General features: G+C 35.4%; 3 protein-coding genes and 2 pseudogenes across 5 annotated transcripts in view; 1 reads left to right on the top strand and 4 right to left on the bottom strand.

Moving 5' to 3' along the window:
- The window catches only part of LOC112013726 (protein FORGETTER 1), a 61,497-nt gene that overhangs the window by 35,740 nt on the left and 4,683 nt on the right, over positions 1 to 21,074 (top strand). The gene's annotated exons all lie outside the window — the stretch shown is intronic.
- LOC112013693 (large ribosomal subunit protein eL27x) lies at positions 5,511 to 6,269 on the bottom strand. Its single transcript, XM_024046084.2, has one exon. The coding sequence runs from the start codon at positions 6,186 to 6,188 to the stop codon at positions 5,781 to 5,783; it is 408 nt and encodes a 135-aa protein (XP_023901852.1). The 5' UTR covers positions 6,189 to 6,269; the 3' UTR covers positions 5,511 to 5,780.
- Positions 9,012 to 11,471, bottom strand: LOC112013825 (large ribosomal subunit protein eL27). 2 transcript variants are annotated; one of them, XM_065780388.1, is made up of 3 exons: positions 9,679 to 11,471; positions 9,355 to 9,570; positions 9,012 to 9,264 (listed from the first exon to the last, which is right to left on the bottom strand). In XM_065780388.1, the coding sequence occupies exon 1, from the start codon at positions 10,704 to 10,706 to the stop codon at positions 10,299 to 10,301; it is 408 nt and encodes a 135-aa protein (XP_065636460.1). In that variant the 5' UTR covers positions 10,707 to 11,471; the 3' UTR covers positions 9,012 to 9,264; positions 9,355 to 9,570; positions 9,679 to 10,298. The 2 variants fall into 2 exon arrangements, with proteins under 2 accessions (XP_065636460.1, XP_023901976.1); XM_024046208.2 differs by having other exon boundaries at positions 9,355 to 11,471.
- LOC112038849 (large ribosomal subunit protein eL27-like) lies at positions 14,897 to 19,854 on the bottom strand (annotated as a pseudogene).
- Positions 17,028 to 19,773, bottom strand: LOC136070434 (large ribosomal subunit protein eL27-like; annotated as a pseudogene).

The following is a 21,074-nucleotide window of genomic DNA, read 5'->3' as shown; positions in this document are numbered from 1 at the left end:
ATCACCCACCTACTAAACATTCACTTTAAAACCTAAATTTGGATGTGAGCTAATCTTTCTTACCTTTATATATATATATATATATATATATTCCTTCCTCTCTCTTCTAAATGTGTTTTGATATGACATTTGCTAATGCTCATTTTTTCTAAAGACTTTAAAAGCCCACAAGACCCTACCCCATTGGGTTTATTTGTATTATTTTATCTTGTACATGGGCTAAGCCTATGTATTTTATAAGGAAAAATTGAATGAGAATGATATGGAGTGTAAGGAGTGGGCTTATTTTTGGTTACTTATAGACCTACTTGTAAGTCAAGAGGCCCATAAGCAAGCCCATGTGCTGGCCAATAACACAAGAAAAGGCACTAAAGTGATAGGTTGGATTACACTTCATTGGGCCACATGTATTCTCTTGGTAAAGAGTGAAAAATTAATATGCATAAATACAATTGAAATATTGTATTCATTAAAAATTAAATGACACATCACTTGACGTTGGTTCAACCTCAAAAATATTGAATCTCTCCATTTTCTGGTTCTTTTAATGGTCTAAGTTTCAAAATCATGATTAAAACACTAAGGTTCAACAAAAGTAAATAATTCATGCCCGTGAAATTAGAGCCGTTAGAAAAATGGAATCTATTGTCCATTAGGTTACCCGTTACCACAACATAATAATATTTTTTAAAGAAATTTATTCTTAACATAGCAAGAAGAATGTCAAAAGTTGAAATAAATGCCTTATAAAGATGTTAATCGAGCCCATCAATGGGCTTAGGCCAATCCTGTCTTTTAATCCATGCAATTCAAAGGAGCTTCCTACCAACCTATACACTAATACACATAATATTTTTCCAAACCTCCATTTAGGTACAACGTAATTTTCATGCCCGTGAAATTAGAGCCGTTAGAAAAATGGAATCTATTGTCCATTAGGTTACCCGTTACCACAACATAATAATATTTTTTAAAGAAATTTATTCTTAACATAGCAAGAAGAATGTCAAAAGTTGAAATAAATGCCTTATAAAGATGTTAATCGAGCCCATCAATGGGCTTAGGCCAATCCTGTCTTTTAATCCATGCAATTCAAAGGAGCTTCCTACCAACCTATACACTAATACACATAATATTTTTCCAAACCTCCATTTAGGTACAACGTAATTTACCCATTTATTTTTTACTATATGAAATGAATCATTTCCATCTCACAACAAATAAAGAGGATCTGGATCTAATATTTTCTATATAGGTTATAGTTTAAAACTTCTTGAGCATTGGGATTCCTCTAGAAGTGAAGAAGAAGAAAAAAAATCATTGTACTTTTTTCCCTTCTCCCTTGCTACATAGAATACTGTAAAAATATCTCACTAAGGAAGTGATTAATAATTCTCATGAGATTATATGCTCAAGTAATAATGAAAATCACTCTTTAATGATTGTTTGTATGTGTAGCATTCTTATAAAAAAGAAAAAACTAGGTGTAGCATTAATAACTTTCATAAAACTATATAAAATCTCTCTTTAATAGGAACTGTGGGTACCTCAGATGTATGGATTTTCGGGCCAAGGGCTTTTTGCCTTGTAGCCTTTTACACCGCATCCTAGGCATGCATGGCAACGTCCTAGGCCGTACTCGGCATGCTTTGCAACGCCCTAGGCATGCTTGGCAACATCCTCGAATGGTATCCTAAGAGTCCCACATCGAAGGAAAACCTCCCCACTTGCTGCCTTATAAACTGTGAAGCGAAGAGAGTAGTGTACCATCGGTTTAGTTATTTGAATAACTATAAATCGATGGTACACTACTCCCTTCGCTTCACAGATTATAAGGCAGCAAGTAAGGGGGGTTTCCTTCGATGTGGGACTCCTAAGACATCGTCCGAGGACGTTGCCAAGCATGCCTAGTGACGTTGCAAAGCATGCCGAGGACGGCCTAAGACGTTGCCATGCATGCTTAAGACGTTGCAAAGCTCGAAGATTTGTACATCCAAGGTACCCACAATAAAAGGGCCCTTTTATTGTGGGTACCTCGGATGTACGGATCTTTGGGCCAAGGGCTTTTTGCCTTGTACCCTTTTACACCGCATCCTAGGCATGCATGGCAACGTCCTAGGCCATACTCGGCATGCTTTGCAACGTCCTAGGCATGCTTGGCAACGTACTCGAACGGTGTTCTAGGAGTCTCACATCGAAGGAAAACCCCTCCACTTGCTGCCTTATAAGTTGTGAAGCAAAAAGAATAGTGTACCATCGGTTTTTAGTTATTCGAATAACTAAACCAATAGTACACTACTCCCTTCGCTTCACAACTTATAAAACAGCAAGTGGGGGGGGTTTTCCTTTCGATGTGGGACTCCTCGGACAATGTCCGAGGACGTTGCCAAGCATGCCTAGGACGTTGCAAAGCATGCCGATGACGGCCTAGGACGTTGCCATGCATGCCTAGGATGCAGTGTAAGGCAAAAAGTCCTTGGCCCGAAGATCCGTACATCCGAGGTACCCACAATATATAATATTACTGTGAAAAAAAAAATATATAGAATATGTTAGGCCAAAAAAACTATATAATTAAGAAAAAAAACCTATAATGAACTTACTGTAAAATTAAAAACATTTTATACTTAAAAAGTGATCATCAAGTTGATGAGTAAAGTTATTAGTATTTTTATTTATAATGTAGAAAATTTATTATATAACTTTACCATACAAAAATAAATTTGAAAATGAGTCACCAAAAAAAGAGTTTAAAATTTATAATAAAGGGAGCAAGTTTGATCTAAAACAGGTTGCCACTCCTAATACCCATGCCTTACCCTTTTCATTCATTTTCATACAAGTTAACAGGCCTAAGTCAAATTTTGTCAAGTAATCCTCTATAGGCTATACTTTCTCTGTTAATCTCTTCCATGTGATTTTGTAAACCTTTTTTTGGGTTGTATGATTGTATCACAATTTAAACTATAAATTTTCTACTGCATATTTAAACTAAAATTTGGACTAATTTTCACACTAATAAGATGTGAGCAATTTTATAATAATTGTTGGACACAATTACCCCTCTCTCAAGCTGCCAAATTATGAACTTCAATAATAAAAAACCATGAATTATATATAGAATATGTTAGGCCAAAAAAACTACATAATTAAGAAAAAAAACCTATAATGAACTTACTGTAAAATTAAAAACATTTTATACTTAAGAAGTGATCATCAAAAACATTTTATACTTAAGAAGTGATCATCAAGTTGATGAGTAAAGTTATTAGTATTTTTATTTATAATGTAGAAAATTTATTATATAACTTTACTATACAACAATAAATTTGAAAATGAGTCCCCAAAAAAAAAGTTTAAAATTTATAATAGAGGGAGCAAGTTTGATCTAAAACAGGTTGCCACTCCTAATACCCATGCCTTACCCTTTTCATTCATTTTCATACAAGTTAACAGGCCTAAGTCAAATTTTGTCAAGTAATCCTCTATAGGCTATACTTTCTCTGTTAATCTCTTCCATGTGATTTTGTAAACCTTTTTTTGGGTTGTATGATTGTATCACAATTTAAACTATAAATTTTCTACTGCATATTTAAACTAAAATTTGGACTAATTTTCACACTAATAAGATGTGAGCAATTTTATAATAATTGTTGGACACAATTACCCCTCTCTCAAGCTGCCAAATTATGAACTTCAATAATAAAAAACCATGAATCCTGAGGACATAAATGAAAAGATCAAGTGGATTATGGGAGTCTTGGATTTTTGTAACACTTAAGGCCTATCTGGATTGAAGCAGAGAAAGGGGGAGTAAAGTAGAGTTTTTCATGAATTTGTGTTGGGGGTAATTGGCTTCATCACCTGCATAGTCTGATTGCAGGTTGCAGCAAACCCAACCTTGATTTATAAATCCTTTTCAATTGTATGCCAAACAATAGATCTGTGTTTTGGAATGGCTTTTGAGGAACAGACGAGCTTCCATCAGTCAACTATGTGCAAGTTGCCTCTCATAGCATGCCATATTACAGTGCACTGAAAATCCCCAGAATGAGAAATTGTCTAAAAGTTACCTGACCCTCTTTGCTCTCCAGAGAAATTAATTCACTTCCAACCCAATTTAGCATGTACACTTTCGAGGACTAAAAAGAGAAAAGTGCGAACAACTGTACAATTATAAAAGAAATAGCAAACTCCATGTCAGTTGCTGTGACGTGTACATGCAGCTTCTGCAATGATGAAGGCTGAAAACAGCTTGTTAGGGCTTTCAAATCCTTTCTAAAGTATCAATTAAACCAAGACAGGCCCCGATTCAATTGAGCAACGTATATGTATGCCAGAGAAAAGTAATTCATTGCAGTAATTATACAACACAAACAAGTCTTACAAAGAGTAATTCTTTTATGACGAGGTTTGCTGATAAAAACTAGCTACGGTTTTCAGATTCTTTGTATAAGTTTATAAAACGGAACAAATAACTAAATGTTACTTATTAGAAGTAATAACCGAAAACATAGGCACATCCAGTGAAAGAAAATTTTGTCGGGTTGAACAGCAACTAAGTTTTTCAGTAAATATATTTAATTATAGGGCTGCCTAATCAAATTTCACATACAATGTCAAAGAATATACACTTGGTCATCCAACCCATCAAAACTTATCTTAAAAAGATCATGAAGATGGCATAGATCCATCCCTCTATTCTCCTCTTCTTGCCCACTAATAACCAATTAGCTAAGTAACCTATTATGTATTAACCCCAGCAGAAGCCCAACTCTTTTAGGCTAATACAGTTGCACGATTATTTTCACAGATTTGTAAAACAAAAGTTCATGACAACAAAACCCCAAACCTAGTGCACGGAAAATGCAGCAAGAAATCCCTACTTACACATTTTAAGCAACAAAAAACAAACAGGACCTTTTTTTTCCCCTCCAGTTTATCAATCAACCTATAAACAAAAGCATTAATTTCTGAGACAACATAAAGCAGATTACAAATGCTCCACAAAGGCAGAACCACAGGACCATAATGTTCATTGTTCATAGCAACAAAGTTCTTCAACAAAAAATGACAAATTCAAAAACCCAACCTAAACCTATCATAGGGTTGACAGAGTTCCCCACAACCAAACCCAAATCTTAAAAAGACCACAAGAAGATAAGGATAAATGAAACCAAAACTGCATAACCTTTTAACTCAATACTCAATTTTCCACTAACAATAACCAAAACCCACATTATCCAATGACACCCATTTTAGATGCCTCATAAAGAGAGAACAAAGCAATCCCATTTTAAATTATCAAGGATAAAACTTAGGTACAATTAACATTACATTCTGCAATTAAATTCAAGATGCCACTATTCATGCTTCATCTAATGTACTGCACTCAAGGAGTTGTACCAACTACATAATGATTAGTCCAATTCTCAAATTTCTAGCATCGGACAGCAAAATGCTTCATTTTCCAATAATCTTATCTCGATAAAAAGACAACAAAACACACATTTAAATTATAGCTATTAGCCCAACACTCAATTTCTAGCAACAAATTACAAAATACCACATTATACAATAATACCCATTTCAGAAATCTCAATAATGAGAAACCAAAATAAACCCATCTAAAATTATAACAAAAACTGCATATCTGTTAGCCCAATACACATTTTTCTAGCAACAAACAGCAAAATTTCTCATTTTCCAATAATACCCACTTCAGATATCTTCAAAACTATAACAAAATAGCATTTATCTCATTTCTCAGAAAACAAAAATCAAAACCTGAGCTTAGAAAAGAACCACCTATTCTTTCCAGACTTAAACCTGTCCTCGAACCTAGCCTTGGTCTCCTTAGCAGCAGTGACTTTCTTGTCCCTAGACTGAAGAGCGTCGACAGAGACAATGTCTTTGAGATCGACATCGAGAGTGTAGCGAGTGGGCATGATGTGAGAGTAGTTCACGACCTTGAGGAAGGCCTTGACGCGAGACTTCTTGGCGGTCTTCTTGGCCGAGTCCTTGCGGATCACCTTCTTTGGGTACTTGGCTAGACCAGCCACCAAACAGTGACCGTAGGGTCTGTCTCGGTTGCCATCGTCGAAGTTGCGGACGATCACGCCTTTGTGGCCTGCGAATCGGCCCTGTAGAAGGACCACTGCCTTGTTGGGTTTCAAGAACTTCACCATCGAGATGGGTTTGTTTGTTTCTCTTTTCAGCTGCTGCTGCTGCTGCTCGGAGAAGCCAAGAACTAGGGTTTTGGGAGTTAAAATGGTTTATATATAGGGTCTTTAAAATTTTAAAAAAAAAAAAAAAAAGTTAATGTAATTTTTTCTTTTGGTTTTTCTATTTTTTTGCTAGAATGTTATTTTCAATTTCATCCCTAAAATTATATAAATTTCGATTTTCAATAATTTAAAGACCAAGAAATGGACTCTTTTAAAATTTAAAGACAAAAAATAAACTTAATGCAAACTTAAGGACGGATATCATATTTTAGTCTCTTTTTTTCTCCTCCCTAACTTTCTTTTTTGTATACATAATTTATAGGTATAAGGTTTTTTTTATAAAAATTTATATATATATAAGATAAAATTTAGTTACACTCTAGCTATTTATTATTAAATCCATATACATAATTGTATTGAATTTAATTGTCCTCATAAAACATAATATTGTGTGTGTTTCATTGATTCATGTATTTAAGTTTAATTGCAAAACCTAATTTACATTACTTAAACGATTGAATTTAATTTTGCTTTAGTTTTGCTTGGGAATAGAGTAAAAAGATGCAGATTTAGTTATTTTAGTATGTTTGTTTGCTCAAAAAATTGTGATTTGAGAAAATGAGAAGGTTGTTGGTTGTGCATCTAGAAAAAGATGAAGAAAAGGAAAACGAAAAAATTAAAGAAGAAAAACATACAAAAAATAGCATATAAAATGAAAATTTCGGATATATATAAAGTTTTTAAGGTTTGGCATCATTTATTTGACATGACATAATTTAATTGGTCAATCTAGTATCCCCCAATCTTTAGGAGTCTATTTGTATTTTAGCCTTTTGACAAGTGAAGGGAGGAGAGGAGAGAGAAGTGATCATAAAAAATTGATATCTTATGAGCAAATTTGCCTAAGTGGAGCCCTTCTCCCTCCTCCACCCAAATTCCAATTTAAGGGAATTAAAAAAGAAAGATTAGGAGGGCTCCCCTCCCTCAAAAACATCGAAAAAAGTTTGGCTAAGCAAACATTTTTATGGACTATTGAAATTCACTGTCAAATGATCCTATCTGTCCATTATTTGAATACGCAAAGGACGATTCTTGGCTTCATGACATGATAGAGATGATCACTGCTCTCAATAACTCCTTCACAGTGAATGCATAATAATATGAGTATCCTCATAATTTCATTACAGCAATCTATCCTTGATATATAAAGGTAGAGCTTGTGTTCAGTGACCAGTGCTACTGGACACGTGTCCGCATTGCAACGTGTCCAGTGGCCACTGGCCACCGGACACAAGCCGGACCCGATATATAATTCCTTTTTGATTGTATGCCAAACAATAAAGTTGTTGTTTGGAATGCCTTGTGAAGAACAAACCAATTTCTACGCAATCAACCATGGGCAAGGAGCCTCTAATATTATTCCATATGTGCACTGAAAATTACCTGATAGAGAAATTTGCCAAGTTACTTGAACCTCTTGCCTCCAAGAAACTTAATTTAAGTCCAACCCAATTTAGCACACAGTAATTTTCAGGGATTAAGAAGTGAGAAAAATAGAGCTTTAGCCTGATAATGGCTAAAACCAATTTTATTGGGTTTTCAAATCCTCTCTCAAGTATCAATATGGACCAAGACAGACTCGAATTCAAAGGAGCAATGCATATGTATGTCATAAAAATGCAATTCATTGCAGAAATTACAAACAAAGCTGAATCATTTCTTATGGTGACTAGGTTTGGTGATAAAAATTAGCTGATCCTTTATATAAGTATCAGCAACAGAACAAAAAACTGAATGTTGCTTATTCAAAATAATAACTGAAAATTAGGCACATCCAACAAAGGAAAATTTTGTGGAGTTTAAAGTCAATCATTATGGATTGATAGGCCGCATTCAAAAGCATTGCAACATAAAATCAAACCTATTTTACCTTCAACTACATTTAGTGCATGGAAAAATGACACATATATTGGTGAATACTGAATAATGCTAAGTTTTTCAGCTAATACAGTTAATAATAGGGCAGCCAAATTTCACGTACAATGTCAAGGAAAAATGCACTTGGTCATCCAACCCATCAAAACTTATCTTTGAAACATCATTTAAAGATGGCATGGACAAGAATATTTTAACTTCTATGGAACATATCTTGATCTATCTCCTTTTCTTGAACCAAAAATAATTAGTTAGCCTGATATTATGTTGTAATTCCAAAAGAATTCCCAACTTTTTTAGGCTAACACAGTCACATGATTAATTAATCTGATTTGTAAACAGAACTTCATGAGAACACAAAACCCATTTCTAAAATACCCCAAAAATGCACCAAGAAATCCCTAGTTATACATTTCAAGCAATAAAAACAAATCAATCACTGTTCTTTCCATCCAGTTTATTGATCAAGTAACATAAATAGCTTTAATTTCTGAGACAACATAAATGCTCCAAGCCTCCAACACATTATGCACAAACAAATGGTTCAACACAACCAAAACCAACTCTCAAACACCATGAAAAGAATCTGTATAAACAGAAACCAAAATAAACACACCTAATCCAAAACTGCAGAACCTTTCATCTCAATACTCAATTTTCCACTAGCAAAACCAAAATCCACAATATCATATTAAACTCATTTCAGATTTCTCATAAAGAGAATCCAAACCAAACCCCATTTCAATATATCCCAAACAGCATTACTATTAGCCCAATACTCAAATTTCTAGCAACAAACACCAAAATGCCACATTTTCCAGTAATTACCCATTTAGAGACACCAAAACAAACCCAATAAAACTTTTATAAAAAAGAGAAACCTTTACCTCAAATTCTCAATACCCATTTCCGAAAATTAACAAAAACATCTCTATTAACTAAAAAATGAGGGTAAAGCTTACAAAATCCAAAAGGGTAAAATCTCAAAAAATTTAAAATTCAAACTTAAGCTTAGAAAAGAACCACCTATTCTTTCCAAACTTAAACCTATCCTCGAATCTTCTCATCACCGGAATCCTGGTATTCTGCGTCTTAATATGACCTGGAAGATGGAAATGGGATAAAGAAATTTAAAACACTATATAGGATAATATCCAGCTCTAAGATAGAATGGTAATTTGAAAGCACACACCTTCTTCAAAGTGAAGCAGAAGATATTGTTTCTTCTGCTGTTTATCAATCTGGTCCAAGATAAAGGCAAACACTAGTATAGATAACCAACAACAATATTGTGGAGAGCATAGGAGGCTGCAGAAGTTCTACGATCATACTTGAATCTCTAAGAGAAGGTTACCAACGACAGTTCCATGGTTTACAATCAACTTCCCTAAGAGAAAAATAAAATAACCTAACAGAATATGGGCTGTCAATTAAATATAATAAATTTGTTTAAACAAGTTGAAACAAGGATTTGTCACAATATAAAGGCAAGAAAATGTCAATAATAGAACCCAACCTCTTGAGATTTCATGATTAGTCTAGATTTGCAATTGTTGAGGGCTGAGGCCAATTATGAATCAATGTGGTATATGTAATTTCATCTAAAGATACTCCTCCATTGGACATTTGATTGCACACTTCATCTATCTGCCCTTCTTTGCAAAACCCATTTGTCAAGGCATTATATGTGACAACATCAGGGAGAATTCCCCTTTCTACCATATCATCTAAAAGCTTAGTTGCTTCTACCCATCAATCATGACAGTGTAGGTAATTTTATTTCACGAAGAATAGTAAGTGCAAATGTAAAAGAAGAATATTGAGTACAGATATATCCTAAAATCAGGCACAACAATGTATCATAAAATTAAGCATACACAACAACATTCTAAGCATAATCAACCAAATCCACGAACTGCAGTTAACTTATAATAAAGAACAAATCCACAAACGAACTCAATAATTATCCAAACATCAATAAAAATCATACAAAACTTAAAAAAAAGAAATCAAAACAGATATAGGTTTTGTTAGTTACTTCTTCAATAAGACCATAAAAAAATTAAAATAAAATAAATAAATAAATAAATAAATAAAAAACACCTAAATTAGTATATTGCATTGATTGAATCTCACTCAGAACCTAAGCTTGGTGAAGAACCACCTATTCTTCCCAGTCTTGAAACGCTCCTCGAGCCTCTTCTTGGTCTCTTTTGCCGCAATGACTTTCTTGTCTTTGGATTGAAGCGAATCCACGGCGACCACGTCTTTCAAATCCACGTCCAAGGTGTAACGTGTGGGCATCAGGTGCTGGAAGTTCACGAGCTTTACGAAGGCCTTGACGCGGGACTTCTTGGTCGTCTTCTTGGCCGAGTCCTTGTGGATCACTTTGCTTGGGCACTTCTTTATCCCCGCAACCAAACAATGCCCGTAAGGCGTGTCATTGGTGCCTTCGTTGAAGGATCGAACAATCATAGCCTTGCAACCTGCGTACCGTCCCTGCAGGAGTATCACTGCTTTGTTTGGCTTCAAAAACTTCACCATTTTTCTCTCTCTCTCTCTCTCTCTCTCTGGATTTTTCTCTCTTTAAATGTACGCTCTTTTGGAGGCGGAGGAGGAAGAGAAAATGAGAGTGAAACCCTAGGAGGACTGGAGGTGAAGGATTTATGGTGGGTTTTTTTCCATTGTTTCTGGGCTGGGCCTTTTTAGCCTTGGGCTCGTCTTCTTCTTCTTCTTCTTTTTCTGTGAGCGAGAGACAGAGAGACCGTGTGTGTGTGTGTGTGGCTTTGGGTGGAGGAAAGTAAAAGAAAAGGAAAATAAGAAGATGAGGATGAAGTGAACGAGTGGATGAGAAAAAAGTGAAAGAAAAAAAAAAGGGGGCTTTTGAGTTTGGGTAAAGCAGTGTGGAAGAAAATATAAAGAGTAGGAACACTGATTATTTCACAACTTCTTTTTATAACTGTGATGTTATAGAGTATGTGGTGAAGAAAAAATTGTTGATACATGTATAATCCTAGAACAACTACCTTGTTTGGCTTCAAAAACTTCACCATTTTCACAAAGTCTCTCTCTCCCTCTGGATTTTTCTCTCTTTTGTATGTAGGCACTTTTAGAGGAAGAGGAGAAATAGAAAATGAGATGATTTATATAGTGAAACCCTGGGAGGAGGTGAGGGATTTATGGTGGCTGGCTCTAGGGTTTTTTTCCATGGTTTCTGGGCCTTTTTATCCTTGGGCTCGACTCATATTGGGCTGAAGTATATTTTTTATTGACTTAATATTTTATTATTGATCCAACTTATCACATTGTAAGGATTGCACAATACAAATTACAGGTGATATGGTCAAGTGTATGATCCTATGAATGAGACCAATCACAAAAGCCAAATGCATATTGAGTATGCTGGACATTAGGGTTGTGTTTGAAATTAGAGTTTAAAGTCAGCTTATTTTATTATTTAGTTTATTTTTACTATTATTCAGCTTATTTTTGCTATTATTCAGGGGTTTCACTGCACTTTTTGGTACTATTCATGAGTTTTACTATACTATTTTATCTAACTTTTACCTTTATCTACAGTACTTTCAACAAAAAAGTTTTTAATTTCAGCTAAATAATCTGTTCTCGAACGGACCCTAGATATCTATTTCCATCTTAGTCAATTGTTGCCCCCGTGCTGGTGAATATTACAAAAACCCTCTCATTGATTGATGGCATATGGCACTATCATAAAAAGAATAAATAGGGATAGGGTGGGGTAAAAATCCATTTAGGGCATCTCCTTGATTGATGTCATATGTTATTCATTTTTTTGAATATAATTATGGAGCTTTGTTTGAAAAGTGATTATACATAGAGTTTTGATGAGCATAGGCTGAAGCGAATGCCACCAGAACACTCAATTAGACCCTGTGTAGTGTGGTCCTCATGAGTGCACCTCAAGCATATCAGGTTCAAACCTAAAGCATGAAAAAGCAATTTGTATCAACAACTTTTTCCCCTGTACTTCTAAAACCTTTGAAATATAAAGAACTTGGTAAAGGCCTGTCTCTATCCATTGAAATATCTTAACAAACACGTAGCATATACTCATCCAAAAGACCATATAAACAAACTACTCTTTTCTGAAAATATTGAGAAATTCACATTTATTCCTTGGGTATCATGTTCATATGAACTCAAACGATAGAAATTCTATTTTTGGGTTTGCTGCAAATAGTTACTACAGTTGGGTGGTTGTACATAGTTGGGTGCAGTGTGCTGCTGGTTGTTGTATTGGTGTTAGCATTCTATTTTTTCTAATGAATGACTGATTCTTTAAAAAAAAAAAAAATTCTACACAATATAAGGGAGACTGAAAGAGTCAACTAACAGTCTAACATCACGAATGAGAGAAGCTTTGCAGATGAAATATATTCAAAGAATGGTTGGAAACTATCTTGCATACCTCAAATGCTTGCTTTTTATCCTCATCCTCCCAACCAACTTTTTTCCCATTTCAACAATAGAATTGGTAAATGTTAAAGCATGGTAGTTAACTCTACATCTCAGCCTTTGTAATTGAGTACCCAACTTGTTTGAAAGCCTGTAATCAAACTTAGAGAGCCGAACAGCCTGCAGCATCAAAAGGGTAACCACAAAGTGTTAAATAATTATGGAATCAAATAACTGATTCAAGAATAAAAAATCATTTACAGGTGTGTACCTCAATTCTGAAAGTATCCGTCAAAACATGCTGAAATGTCTCTTCTTCTTCTTCTTCTTCTTTTTTTTTTTTTTTTTTTTTATTTTTTTAATTTGAAGTAAAAATTGCTAAGCAAGAAATTAAAATAAATTATCTGAGAATGAAAGAAAGGTAAATCCAGAGAAATCAGTCAGGCCCTTAAAAGCTGAATCCATGGAAGATACAATACTAGAAAAAGCATTCCTAAAGACTAGCCAAAAAATAAACTTAATGCAAACTTAAGGACGGATATCATATTTTAGTCTCTCTTTTTCCCCTCCCTAACTTTCTTTTTTGTATACATAATTTATAGATATAAGGTTTTTTTTCATAAAAATTTATAGATATAAGATAAAATTTAGTTACACTCTAGCTATCTATTATTAAATCCATATACATAATTGTATTGAATTTAATTGTCCTCATAAAACATAATATTGTGTGTGTTTCATTGATTCATGCTATCATGTATTTAAGTTTAATTGCAAAACCTAATTTACATTACTTAAACGATTGAATTTAATTTTGCTTTAGTTTTGCTTGGGGATAGAGTAAAGAGATGCAGATTTAGTTATTTTAGTATGTTTGTTTGCTCAAAAAATTGTGATTTGAGAAAATGAGAAGGTTGTTGGTTGTGCATCTAGAAAAAGACGAGGAAAAGGAAAACAAAAAAATTAAAGAAGAAAAACATACAAAAAATAGCATATAAAACAAAATTTTTGGATATATATAGAGTTTTTAAGGTTTGGCATCATTTATTTGACATGACATAATTTAATTGGTCAATCTAGTATCCCCCAATCTTTAGGAGTCTATTTGCATTTTAGTCTTTTGAGAAGTAAAGGGAGGAGAGGAGAGAGAAGTGATCATAAAAAATTGATATCTTATGAGCAAATTTGCCTAAGTGGAGCCCTTCTCCCTCCTCCACCCAAATTCCAATTTAAGGGAATTAAAAAAGAAAGATTAGGAGGGCTCCCCTCCCCCAAAAACATCTAAACAAGTTTGGCTGAGTAAACATTTTTATGGACTATTGAAATTCACTGTTACATGATCCTATCTGTCCATTATTTGAATATGAAAAGGACGTTTCCTAGCTTCATGACATGATAGAGATGATCACTGCTCTCAATAACTCCTTCGCAGTGAATGCATAATAATATGAGTATCCTCATAATTTCATTGCAGCAACCTATCCTTGATATATATGGGTAGAGCTTGTGTCTAGTGGCCAGTGCCATTGGACATGTGTCCGCATTGCAACGTGTCCAGTGGCCACTGGCCACCGAACACAAGCCAGACCCGATATATAATTCCTTTTTCATTGTGTGCCAAACAATAAAGTTGTTGTTTGGAATGCCTTGTGAAGAACAATGAAGTTGTTGTATGGGCTCATAACACATTTATTGTTTTTTTTTTTTTTTTTTTTTATAGGCTCATGACAGTAGCAGCAATACTAACAATTACAAACATCAAAAGGCTCACCCCTGTTATTTGTTGATACAATCTTCCACTAGCAGCAATCAATAAGTATCAATTCAGAGAGCCTCTTATAGTCTTTCTCCACAACTCACAGCCTAAGCTCCTTCCAACTTCCTAAAACCACTTCAACAAACTGATATTTAAAACCTAATCCAAAACCAAAACCAAAATATGAAACACAAAGACTATCTCTATCCATACCAGCATGCTGGACTTTGAAAAAGTTTAAACCCATTACTGTAATTTAACTTGGATGAAACTGGCCAAAACAAAGCAGTTATTGTTATTCAACTACTTCGAGAGAAAAACATAAAGTGCAAATGTATTTGTAAAAGAACACTGGGCACTTTGGCCTATAAGATACATCCTAAAACCAAGCACAACAATGTATCAAAAAATTAAGCATACACAACAACATTCTAACCAAAATCAACCAAATCCACAAACCATAACACAAACAGTTAACTTATAATAAAGAACAAATCTACAAACAACCAAATAAGACATAACCCATCAAAAATAATAAGCAAAATCCAACAATTCAACAACATCCAGATGCCATAATCATCCAAATATCAATAAAAACCATACAAAACTTTAAAAAAAGAAGTCAAAACAAATATAGGTTTTGTTGGTTGTTTCTTCAATAAGAAAATAAAAATAAACACCTAAAGTAGACTCCTGATGCCTAAGCTTGGTGAAGAACCACCTATTCTTCCCAGTCTTGAAACGCTCCTCGAGCCACTTCTTCATCTCTTTTGCTGTAGTGACTTTCTTGTCCTTAGATTGAAGCGAATCCACAGTGACCATGTCTTTCAAATCCACGTCCAAGGTGTAACGCGTGGGCATCAGGTGCTGGAAGTTCACGAGCTAGACAAAGGCCTTGACGCGGGACTTCTTGGCCGTCTTTTTGGCCGAATCCTTGCGGATCACTTTGCTTGGGTACTTCTTTATCCCTGCAACCAAACATTGCTCGTAAGGCCTGTCGCGGGTGCCTTCGTTGAAGGATCAAACAATCACAGCCTTGCGACTTGTGTACTGTCCCTGCAAGAGTATCACTACTTTGTTTGGCTTCAAAAACTTCACCATCTCTCTCTCAGCCTTGCGACTTGTGTACTGTCCCTGCAAGAGTATCACTACTTTGTTTGGCTTCAAAAACTTCACCATCTCTCTCTCTCTCTCTCTCTCTCTCTCTCTCTCTCTCTCTCTCTGGATTTTTCTCACTTTAAATGTATGCTCTTTTGGAGGCGGAGGAGGATGAGAAAATGAGAGTGAAACCCTAGGAGGACTGGAGGTGAGGGATTTATGGTGGGTTTTTTTCCATTGTTTCTAGGCTGAGCCTTTTTAGGCTTGGGCTCGTCTTCTTCTTCTTCTTCTTTTTCTATGAGCGAGAGAGAGAGAGAGAGAGCGTGTGTGTGTGTGTGTATGGCTTTGTGTGGAGGAAAGTAAAAGAAAAGGAAAATAAGAAGATGAGGATGAAGTGAACGAGTGCATGAGAAAAAACTGAAAGAAAAAAAAAAAGTTTTTGGGTTTGGGTAAAGCAGCGTGGAAGAAAATATTGAGAGTAGGAACATATATTATTTCACAACTTCTTTTTTATAACTGTGATGTTATAGAGTATGTGGTGAAGAAAAAATTGTTGATACATGTATAATCCTAGAACAACTACCTTGTTTGGCTTCAAAAACTTCACCATTTTCACAGAGGCTCTCTCTTCCTCTAGATTTTTCTCTCTTTGAATGTAGGCACTTTTAGAGGAAGAGGAGAAAGAGACATTGAGATGATTTATATAGTGAAACCCTAGGAGGTGAGGGATTTATGGTGGCTGGCTCTAGGGTTTTTTTCCATGGTTTCGGGGCCTTTTAGCCTTGGGCTCAACTCATATTGGGCTGTCTTACTCTTACTTTGAAGACTTGTGTTAAGGATTTTTTTGCAAGCAAGTCCTACAATTCTACTAACTCAATGTTATGTATGGGCTCATAACACATTTATTGTTTTTTTTTTTTTTTTTTTATTTATGGGCTCATAACAGTTGCAGCAATACTAACAAACCCTATTTCAATATATCCCAAACAACATTACTATTAGCCCAATACTCAAATTTCTAGCAAAAAACACCAAAATGCCACATTTTCTAGTAATTACCCATTTAGAGACACCAAAACAAACCCAATAAAACTTTTATAAAAAAGACAAACCTTTACCTCAAATTCTCAATACCCATTCCAAAAATTAACAAAAACATCTCTATTAACTAAAAAATGAGGGTAAAGCTTACAAAATCCAAAAGGGTAAAAGCTCAAAAAATTTGAAATTCAAAACCTGAGCTTAGAAAAGAACCACCTATTTTTTCCAGACTTAAACCTATCCTTGAATCTTCTCATCACTAGAATCCTGGTATTCTGCGTCTTAATATGACCAGCAAGATGGGAATGGGATAAAGAAATTTAAAACATTGTATAGGATAATATCCAGCTCTAAGATAGAATGGTAATTTGAAAGCACACACCTCCTTCAAAGTGAAGCAGAAGATATTGTTTCTTCTGCTGATTATCAATCTGGTCCAAGATATTGTTTGACTCTCCTAAGCTCATGGCTACACCTGCCCTTTTTTTTTTTTTTTTTTATTTATTTATTATTTTTTATTTTTTTTATGGGCTCATGACAGTAGCAGCAATACTAACAATTACAAACATCAAAAGGCTCACCCCTGTTATTTGTTGATACAATCTTCCACTAGCAGCAATCAATAAGTATCAATTCAGAGAGCCTCTTATAGTCTTTCTCCACAACTCACAGCCTAAGCTCCTTCCAACTTCCTAAAACCACTTCAACAAACTGATATTTAAAACCTAATCCAAAACCAAAACCAAAATATGAAACACAAAGACTATCTCTATCCATACCAGCATGCTGGACTTTGAAAAAGTTTAAACCCATTACTGTAATTTAACTTGGATGAAACTGGCCAAAACAAAGCAGTTATTGTTATTCAACTACTTCGAGAGAAAAACATAAAGTGCAAATGTATTTGTAAAAGAACACTGGGCACTTTGGCCTTTAAGATACATCCTAAAACCAAGCACAACAATGTATCAAAAAATTAAGCATACACAACAACATTCTAACCAAAATCAACCGAATCCACAAACCATAACACAAACAGTTAACTTATAATAAAGAACAAATCTACAAACAACCAAATAAGACATAACCCATCAAAAATAATAGCAAAATCCAACAATTCAACAACATCCAGATGCCATAATCATCCAAATATCAATAAAAACCATACAAAACTTTAAAAAAAGAAGTCAAAACAAATATAGGTTTTGTTGGTTGTTTCTTCAATAAGAAAATAAAAATAAACACCTAAAGTAGACTCCTGATGCCTAAGCTTGGTGAAGAACCACCTATTCTTCCCAGTCTTGAAACGCTCCTTGAGCCACTTCTTCATCTCTTTTGCTGTAGTGACTTTCTTGTCCTTGGATTGAAGCGAATCCACAGTGACCATGTCTTTCAAATCCACGTCCAAGGTGTAACGCATGGGCATCAGGTGCTGGAAGTTCACGAGCTAGACAAAGGCCTTGACGCGGGACTTCTTGGCCGTCTTTTCGGCCGAATCCTTGCGGATCACTTTGCTTGGGTACTTCTTTATCCCTGCAACCAAACATTGCCCGTAAGGCCTGTCGCGGGTGCCTTCTTTGAAGGATCAAACAATCACAGCCTTGCGACCTGTGTACCGTCCCTGCAAGAGTATCACTACTTTGTTTGGCTTCAAAAACTTCACCATTTCTCTCTCTCTCTCTCTCTCTCTCTCTGGATTTTTCTCACTTTAAATGTACGCTCTTTTGGAGGAGGAGGAGGATGAGAAAATGAGAGTGAAACCCTAGGAGGACTGGAGGTGAGGGATTTATGGTGGGTTTTTTTCCATTGTTTCTAGGCTGAGCCTTTTTAGGCTTGGGCTCATCTTCTTCTTCTGCTTCTTTTTCTATGAGCGAGAGAGAGAGAGAGACCGTGTGTGTGTGTGTGTGTGTGTGTATGGCTTTGTGTGGAGGAAAGTAAAAGAAAAGGAAAATAAGAAGATGAGGATGAAGTGAACGAGTGCATGAGAAAAAAGTGAAAGAAAAAAAAAAGAGTTTTTGGGTTTGGGTAAAGCAGTGTGGAAGAAAATATTGAGTAGGAACACATATTATTTCACAACTTCTTTTTTATAACTGTGATGTTATAGAGTATGCGGTGAAGAAAAAATTGTTGATACATGTATAATCCTAGAACAACTACCTTGTTTGGCTTCAAAAACTTCACCATTTTCACAGAGGCTCTCTCTTCCTCTAGATTTTTCTCTCTTTGAATGTAGGCACTTTTAGAGGAAGAGGAGAAAGAGACATTGAGATGATTTATATAGTGAAACCCTAGGAGGTGAGGGATTTATGGTGGCTGGCTCTAGGTTTTTTTCCATGGTTTCGGGGCCTTTTAGCCTTGGGCTCAACTCATATTGGGCTGTCTTACTCTTACTTTGAAGACTTGTGTTAAGGATTTTTTTGCAAGCAAGTCCTACAATTCTACTAACTCAATGTTATGTATGGGCTCATAACACATTTATTGTTTTTTTCTTTTTTTTTTTTTTAACAGTTGCAGCAATACTAACAAACCCTATTTCAATATATCCCAAACAACATTACTATTAGCCCAATACTCAAATTTCTAGCAAAAAACACCAAAATGCCACATTTCCCAGTAATTACCCATTTAGAGACACCAAAACAAACCCAATAAAACTTTTATAAAAAAGACAAACCTTTACCTCAAATTCTCAATACCCATTCCAAAAATTAACAAAAACATCTCTATTAACTAAAAAATGAGGGTAAAGCTTACAAAATCCAAAAGGGTAAAACCTCAAAAAATTTAAAATTCAAAACCTGAGCTTAGAAAAGAACCACCTATTTTTTCCAGACTTAAACCTATCCTTGAATCTTCTCATCACTAGAATCCTGGTATTCTGCGTCTTAATATGACCAGCAAGATGGGAATGGGATAAAGAAATTTAAAACATTGTATAGGATAATATCCAGCTCTAAGATAGAATGGTAATTTGAAAGCACACACCTCCTTCAAAGTGAAGCAGAAGATATTGTTTCTTCTGCTGATTATCAATCTGGTCCAAGATATTGTTTGACTCTCCTAAGCTCATGGCTACACCTGCCCAACTCAGCTCTCTCTCTTTCTCTCTCTCATCCCCATTATTACTTTCGCATTTTGCAAGTAATATTTTCCTTGAGTATATACCATGTGTAAAGTTGAATTAACAAATGTCACATTTTCAACATAATAACAAACTTGCATAACGCTTTAAACAAGTAATAAAGAAACCCCTTTTACCGTAGCTTTTTGCCTAATACCTGAATGGCTTCCGAGCACCGATTCTTGTATTGTTGTGGCACTGAAGGCCAACGAACATAACTGATTGGACACATGTCATGCCTTCTTGCTATTGTTCCCAGCCACCTTGCCTAAGACCCAGCATTTTTCCCGACTGACTAGCCCGCTTTATTTACTTGCAAGAACAGTTTTTTCCCCGGTGGCATATTCCAAATGTCGTCAAACCGGTTAGGCCCACACGTTTATTGGGTACATTGTCCGCTCCAGCTGTGGGTACGTCCTCAGGATCTATTAAACCACCAACAAGTTGCATCAAATTACAATGAAACACAAAAGAATGAAATGTCAAGAAACTAGCCATTGGGATGCTTAGATATTCCAAAAAACATATAAATAATTTTATATTGTATCCTTATCAGCATAAGGATAGTTAATGACAATATTAAAATATATTCAGTCATAATCCTCAAAATGTATGACAAATGATGAGGGTCAAGTGGGTCTAAATCTCAACTCTCCAGCCACATACAAAAATACACCAACCTGGTGGTTGTGTCTCGTCATCACTCCCCTGGGAATGTCATCTATCATCATCAGTCGGAGGAGCTTGTTGTCATGATTGTACTTCATTCGACCTCACACGTGAGGAGCTCTCACCAGGCTCAACGAACTCAAGTCGCCGCTTCCTCCCCATTCCTGTGTGCAGTACCTAAACAATATAAAGCAACTTACTGCTCTCCATGGAAGAAAGTTAACTTACTGCTCCCCCCTTTTTCAGTCCTCTCAACTTAACTCCATGGAAATAATATACTAGAAACTAAAGCAACTTCATATTGTACCTAAGAACCCTCATCAGGAAGTTAATACCTCTGAAGCCCTCATGACTCTAGGGGGAAGAAAAAAAAGCAACTGCGAACAACCCTGCCTATAGCCCAATGGGTTCTGAAATAGCATAAAGTGGGACTATCCAAGAATTTGCTATTGGCAACATATAATACTCAGCTCAGTACCCTGAGAAATGCAAATTTAATCTGCTGGAACATATAACACTCAACCCAGCACCCTGAGAAATGCAAATTCAACCTGCTAGAAAGTATAACAGAAAGGCCTGGAGTCACATTCCCTTCGCCAACTTGTGAACTACCTTAGATCATTGTCNTGCCTTGGTTCTGTCTAACGCTTTCATTTCTCTGTAAGTATCTAGTTTCCCCATAGGTTTGAGTCCGAGGACCATGCAATACCTTGGTTCTGTCTAGTACCCAGGTATAGAGGAGCGAGTAGTTTCCCTATAGGCCTGAGTTCGAGGACCATGCAGTGCCTTGGTT

Source organism: Quercus suber, unplaced genomic scaffold (genome assembly GCF_002906115.3).
Source record: "Quercus suber isolate HL8 unplaced genomic scaffold, Cork oak 2.0 scaffold_234, whole genome shotgun sequence".
In the NCBI taxonomy this organism is placed as follows: domain Eukaryota; kingdom Viridiplantae; phylum Streptophyta; class Magnoliopsida; order Fagales; family Fagaceae; genus Quercus; species Quercus suber.
This window is presented reverse-complemented; position numbering and strand designations above follow the sequence as displayed.